The sequence below is a fragment of the Parasteatoda tepidariorum genome, chromosome 8, assembly GCF_982258835.1.
Source record: "Parasteatoda tepidariorum strain Cologne lab strain chromosome 8, Ptep-v5.0, whole genome shotgun sequence".
Lineage (NCBI taxonomy): Eukaryota > Metazoa > Arthropoda > Arachnida > Araneae > Theridiidae > Parasteatoda > Parasteatoda tepidariorum.
Window position 1 is genome coordinate 72050275 of NC_141762.1, and position 7358 is coordinate 72057632.

Consider the following 7358-nt stretch of genomic DNA (forward strand, 5'->3'; position numbering starts at 1 on the left):
TCAAGAGACTTGCGAAAACCATCGGTCCAGCATTAAATACTACAGAGAATCATGTAATTAGGTTCCAGTCGTACATACCTTTGTAACACTACGCATTATGGAAAATCATTTAATGCTTCCTAATATGGAAGTGAAAGAGGGACAAGATTCTAAAAATAACTCCTTCTTTGAAATATAAATCTAATTATGATCCAATGGTATGTTTTCATCCTTGAAGTCCCAAAATAGAATTTCTACACCTATTCTTTACCAAAGACATTTTATGAAAACGAAAGAGTTTTAATTCTTTTTTTAATACAAAATTACTAATAATTTTTGTATTATATATATATATATATATATATATATATATATATATATATATATATATATATATATATATATATATATATATATATATATATATATATATATATATATATATATATATATATATATATATATATATATATAGTTTTTTTTTTTAAAAGAGAAAGAGAGTGAGGAGGGAACTTAGGACAAAATGACGAAATAAAGAGAAGTAGTTTTTATCGTAATCGATAGAGGTATAATTATAACAGAGCAGTTCAAATTAACAGCAGTTTTTATCTATCTTAAATTAAGTATTTTCATAATTTTAAAAATTTAAATATTGATTTTAAGATTTATATCTGGTAACATCTACTCTCTCAACATCCTGTTTTTTCTTTTATCATCAACTCAAGCTAGAGCTGATTAAGATTTCATGAGAGCTTATAAATTTTTCTGAAACAATGGATAAATAGCCAGTATTTACCGAAAAAAAAGTAAAAAGTTAACGAAAAAGCACTTTAAATTTTAATAACTTGCGATCAAATTGGTGGTTCGAAAAAAACTCAAATTAAGTTCGTTAATAAAATTAGCCCTTTCAGCATATCAAATTTCAACTCAGCAGTTTCTTTTCTGGGCCCACATGATATTTTTCCTATAAGTTGAACAGTTAATTAGTTAAGTTTATTCTCGAACTAATTTCTGAATGCTATTTTTAAAAAAAAATTCCATTGTACTCCTTATACATCCTAATTTCACGTTTCTAATTGGGAACTTGCAACTTGAGAAGAAGTGAAATGTTTATGCTTAACCTTGTGATTTGAATCACATTTAATTGGATAACTGTAAGTGTCGGTCACGCGCGTGTTGAACGTTATTGACTTCAGAATCGACAAATATTATGATTTACCTACGATGACGTCACTTGCAGTTATCCAATTGTCATAGTTTCCCACAAAATGTAACATAAAATAGAATACTCAAAACAGCGGCTCTTCTACAATTTAAGATCATTAGTACTAACTTTTAGTATAGAGGAATTAAAATCAATTTGTGTATGCAGCTCTTATCGCAACAATAACTGAGTCTTAAAATTTAATTAAAGCTAATAAATCTATTACCAATTGGCAAAATTGGTCTTGGTTTGGATTTCATGGCGTCCGCAATTTTCAACTACAATAATCAAGTGTAATAGTAAACAGTGCGTATGCGTTGCTATGGCGACAGCTGACGTTAAATATTTTTTTTAGAATTCTTTTATTCACTTTTAACTTAGTTATACATTAAGTTGGTGAGTTTTGAGATATGAGACCAGAGAGATCCCATAAATACTTCTTGAGTTGTGAATAAAAGAACATTTCATCATTTGAACGATATTTTTGTTTTTATTGTTTTAATTGGGTATAATATGAAAAAAACACAACTACTTCGATTTAGTAGGAACAACATATGACGCAATGCTAAACGAATGGAATTTAGTTGTTGTTTATTTAGTTATTGTTATTAGTAGTTGTTGTTATTTGTTTTAGTTGTTGTTGTTTATTTAGTTGTATTTAGTTTCAATAACTTTTCTTTATAATGCAATAAAATCTGGCGAGCAGCTATTTAAACGATGGAACACTTCGTTTGTTTATTTGTGGCTTGAAGTTAGGCTCGCAGAAAATGCCGTTCATGGGTTAAATTTAGTAGGAACAACACAACCTGTGACGTAGGCTATATTATACCCAATTAAGAATCAGAAATTGGGTATAATATGAAAAAAACACAACTACTTCGATTTAGTAGGAACAACATATGACGCAATGCTAAACGAATGGAATTTAGTTGTTGTTTATTTAGTTGTTGTTTATTTAGTTATTGTTATTAGTAGTTGTTGTTATTTGTTTTAGTTGTTGTTGTTTATTTAGTTGTATTTAGTTTCAATAACTTTTCTTTATAATGCAATAAAATTTGGCGAGCAGCTATTTAAACGATCGAACACTTCGTTTGTTTATTTCTGGCTTGAAGTTAGGCTCGCAGAAAATGCCGTTCATGGGTTAAATTTAGTAGGAACAACACAACCTGTGACGTAGGCTATATTATACCCAATTCTAACCTACAGTTCAAACTGGATCATTTTCAATACTAATTCAGGTGAATATCACAAATAAAAAGGGTCCAAACTGATTGACACGGTCCCAAAAGTTAGAGTTGAGGCAAGAAAAAAAAAAAAAAAAAAAAAAAAAAAAAAAAAAAAAAAAAACGATGCCAAATTTACCGAGGCTGAAAAAGCCAAAGAAAGTAGACGGGAATACTAAAAGGAAACTGAACGTATCCGTTACACTGAAACGGAAAAACGAAAGGATTCCGTTCGCAAACGCAAGCATGTAGCCCGTCCCTCACAAAAGTACCAAAGTGGTTGAGAGAATTGAACCCTTCCGAAGAGCGAATGGTGTCTCTACGAACCACTTTCATGCAAATACAAGAACTGGGTGTTGGTCACCATTTAGGAATAAAAGGATCCATTGTGAACGTACCCAATAACTTGCACAAGACCGTTGACTGTCTTTCGAGCAATATAAATGATTCGTTCACTATTCATGTAAAATTGAAAAAAAGCCTAGCTTTCAAATCATATTTCACATATGAACTTGTGATTCCGAAACGGGTGTATGATGCAGCTTACAATCCATATCAAACACCATTGTACCAATCAAAAATGTTAATATTGATCTCGATTGGCTGTTCAATGTCTATTCAGTCATCAAAAGAATTTACACAGAATGTGTCTGAGCTGCATTCAAATTTCTGCGAAATTGTGTACCGAGCAGTTCAGGATTAATAGTTAAAGTTGTCCATGATGAAAACATAATAATAAAGTTTCTTTTCCAAGAAAAAAAAATAGACAACAACCATTTTGACAATGAGTTACCTGTCTGTGATCACCTTGCGGCGATCACAATTTTCTTAATTTTGTGTTGAATCGTATTTTTAATTAATTTATTCGCTTTCTATATTATCGATATTAAATTTTTTTAATATATTATCCTTCAACGCATCACATGCAGTCAGACCAGAAGAATAACAACTGTCTAAATCCAGCTTAAAGATTTTTAAAAAGCACCAACATTTTGCGACGGGATCTCTCAATATATATGTAACTTCTTGCGTTTTTTGCCATATTTATTCGAAAACTTTTTAAGAGTATTGAAAAATTTTGTGTACAATTATAAAATTCGCTTACCATAGGATAATTCCATGCAAAAAATAACTTTTATTAATTATTTTTTCTTTTCATATAGTTTGTATCGTATTTATCCAGCAATGGCTCCACCAATCAATAGCAACGAGCTAGCTGACTTGCAGGCACAGTATCCTTATATACAGGCAGGAGAATCGCGGACCCCAGCAAATCAAGCTTGCTTCCAAGCGTATTATATGATCGAATGCATTATTGCAGGTATAATACTTGGATTGCTAAATGGTAAGTTCATTATTTATTTATCTTATAATCAATACATTGAACCCTTTCTAGCTAATTGTTGCCAATTTGACAACATTTAATCCAAAAATGTCACCAAACCTCTAAAAATGTAAAACTATTTGCTTCTTACTAAACGTTCATCAATTTTTAGCTATCTCTGTTATTTAAGCAACAAATCAATAAAGTCTGCCTCTTCAATGAGAATACATTTTTTGCCGCCACAGTTACTGATATATTGCCTGACGAAATTTTGCAACAGAAATTTACTGTCCCGCAAAGGGTCAAAACACTAATGAAATACTTAAAAGTCAAGGAAACAATTACTGCGAGCTAATAATGCATTTTCAGAACTATTCCCAAAAAGTGATAAATAATACTATTTTTAGGGAATTTCCAAAATAAGGGGAAATTTGTATATTGAAGGTAAATTCAAAAATTCGGCACTTCGCAAATGTCACCGGCTTATTGCAATAAACCTCTTATAAAGCTGTTTACAATAGGCTTTCCCCACTATGGGTTACCTGCCATACAGAATTAATACAAAGTATTTTATATTTCGTATTAATTAAAGACCTAAAAGGATGTTATTGGGTGAGCAAGAAAGGAAAGGAAATGCTCATGCACAAGTAGTATTTCTGAGAAAAATCAAAATTTTAATATAAATTTTCAAAATGCTGAAGATTTGAGTCTCAGTGCAGAAAATAGAACGTAAATGCAAAAAAATTCTTTGCTAAGGACTTATTGCAAACTTTCTTACTTATATTAGGCTAATTAATACTACAAACTATTTGTTTCCTAATTAGCCAAAAGGTATGTGGGCTCGCTGCACTATGTCTAAGGGCTAGACTGATTTTATTTTATTACTGGTGTTAAAAAGCCAATCCACTTTTGGCCTTACAAATGTCAGTGATCAACACCTTAGCCTTGTAATTTTGAACCCAAAAGGCAAGAGAACTCCTGGGTCAAGCACTGGAACGAACTAGTTTAAGTGGACGGCTTTTTGATTGAACTAATTCGTGTTTGCCTTACATGGAGAAGAAAACTACCCATGGTTAGCCGGGCAGCAAGAAAATTCAAATTCATGATCCGTCTGTCACTGAGGATATTTATATCCTCAGTGGCAGACGGAATCATAGGTCTGCACAGGACATTTTAGAAAAAGTGACTAAAATTTTTTAAAAAGTGATAAATAATGATTTAATTAAAAACAGTCTTAATATCCAGGCAACATCTTAAGAACCATATAAATATACAAGGAAAAAAAATCGGTTAAGAAACACTTATGTCTGAAGAAATCAAATATAACCTCAAATTTCATTTTAATTTATTACTATTAAAAGAATTAAATTCCATATATTCTCAAATCAACCAAAAAAAAAAAAAATTTTTTTTTACATGTTTAACTTTATATACAACAGCTTAAATTATTATATTAAAATAGCAGCTAAAGTATGCTACAAAAATATTGTTGCTATCATGTAACACAAAGTCAATACATATTTATCAATCGTACTCAGTTGTTATTGTATTTTTTTAAGTTAAATTTCTAGCAGAGAGGAGTTTAAAAACGATGTTGATTTTTTTTCCTTTAAAAAATGTGCGAGGAAATTATTGCACTGTTTGGAAAAATATTAAGCTTACTTTTGTTCTAGCAACATATAATTGCCTTTATTAGTATTTTTAATTGTGAAGTAAAAAACTTTAATGTGTACAAGTTAAAGAAAAGTAAAATTAGAAATATTATTATGTAAATGAATAATGGCTTGTTTTGTAGGAGTGTACTTATGCGCAGAATAATATAATAGGAATATATATATAATTACTAATTTTAATACAGTTGCTTTGATTGAATTCAGTGCCTTGTTAGCAACATATAGGGAAAAAATATATATATATTTTTTACTGCTGTTCCCTCACCAATTCCTTTTTCACTGATTATTCACTTTTTGAATGCACTGCAATACACTTGAGTTTCATCGTATCAATATCACTTTGCACTGCTAAATAAATAGGAACTTAAAGGAAAATTCGTAACTTTTTACAAAACTGTTGGTTATAATAAATCAAAATTGAACCGTTGTATAGATCGTTAATAGAAAAATATATCCCTTAAATTTCATTCAAGATGTACTTTTTGAAAATTCATTATTGTGTTCTAGGTTTGTTTCTACGAATGAAAATGTTCGATCCCCTGGAAGAGAAGCAACTATATTTGGATGAGACTTTTTGGAACATGCCGGACAATGAAAACGGATATTCACAAACTAAATCGAACATTATTAATGTGGAACTAAATGATTTAAAAATGTAAATAACTGAATACTGTAAATAAATTATTTTTGTTTTTACTTGTTAATTACTTTCATTTAAAGACAAAACTAATGCTGATGAGGAAAAAAAAGGTTAAAAGGAACAATACTGTAACTGGTAAAAAAAATTCAGCTTAATTTTTAATGGAAAAGCAAATTTAAGTGATTGTTTCTGAAATTTGATGATTTTTTTTTCAATTTAAATGGAATTAGATTTCCTTCAAACCTATTAATTTAATAAAACAGTAACTTCCTCAGATAATTTTACAACACTTATCTTTAATCATAATGTAGAATTTTTTAGCAGTTTTTTAGTGGGCTACTATTATGTTCAAAAAGTAATCTAAAGATCTTTTTAAAAAAAATGTAAATACTAGCAAGGCGAAACTGAGATGAAATAATTGCCCCGCATTTTAAAAGACAGCAGCCAAAATTTAGCTGAAAATTGTTAAATCATATTGTTAGATTTTAAAAAAAAAAAAGCAGAACAATTAGTTTTTATAATATGTATGAGAAAATGAATACATAAAAAAAAAAAAAAAAAGGACAAATATATAGGGCAAATTATATTGACCCCTTACTTGCCTGAAATAAGCCTCTATAAACTTACAAGGACTTTCTCAATTCATTTAAATTTATAAAAATTTCCTCGGTATAAATTTTGTAAATTACTATAGCACAAGAGTAAAATTAGCATACATTAGAAAATTTCGATAATTTTTTTAAAAACAAATGCTTAGAATGCAGCAAAACATTTAATTAGAAAGCCGTTTAATTTGTTTCTTAGTAGGCGGTATTTTGTTCTGAGTTAATCCCAACAAAATCTAGGCTTGAATTCTGGAAAAACTGTAGAAGCATTAATATTTCCTGGATGCTGTTTTTTGTTAGGTTCAGCTTGGTTAACACTTGGGAAAAAATTGTAACCGTGCCTGTATAATATACAAGGACGCCGTTCAAGGAAAATTCTTTACTGTTAAAAAAAAAAAAAGCCTCTTCAAAGAAAGTTTGATTTTTTCGAATTATCAAGGTAAAAAAAAATAGTTTTTCCCTACCAATGCAATTAAAATTACATTAACATGATCTAAGATCACACATCGTGTTTCGAATATTTTCACGATTTTATATCAAATAATTAATTATTAATTCAATTATCATTAATAATTAATTATTAATGATAATGATTAATTCAAACGATTTAAAAACCACTATTATGATTCCTGTTCAAGTGACATAAAATTATACATAGAAATTCGTATTCACGCGATTTTAAAATTAAACATCAAAATTCGTTTCCAAGC

At 29.3% G+C, this 7358-nt stretch overlaps 1 protein-coding gene across 7 annotated transcripts in view; it reads left to right on the top strand.

Moving 5' to 3' along the window:
* LOC147806307 (ammonium transporter Rh type B-like) overlaps nucleotides 1–6099 on the top strand; it is a 75149-nt gene extending 69050 nt beyond the window's left edge. For all 7 annotated transcript variants that reach the window (XM_087169137.1, XM_087169138.1, XM_087169136.1 and 4 more), the window contains exons 9-10: nucleotides 3570–3751; nucleotides 5911–6099. In XM_087169137.1, the coding sequence (XP_087025263.1) occupies nucleotides 3570–3751; nucleotides 5911–6062 (334 nt within the window). In that variant the 3' untranslated portion in view covers nucleotides 6063–6099. The remainder of the gene's footprint in view (nucleotides 1–3569; nucleotides 3752–5910) is intronic.
* Nucleotides 6100–7358: the final 1259 nt, after the last annotated feature.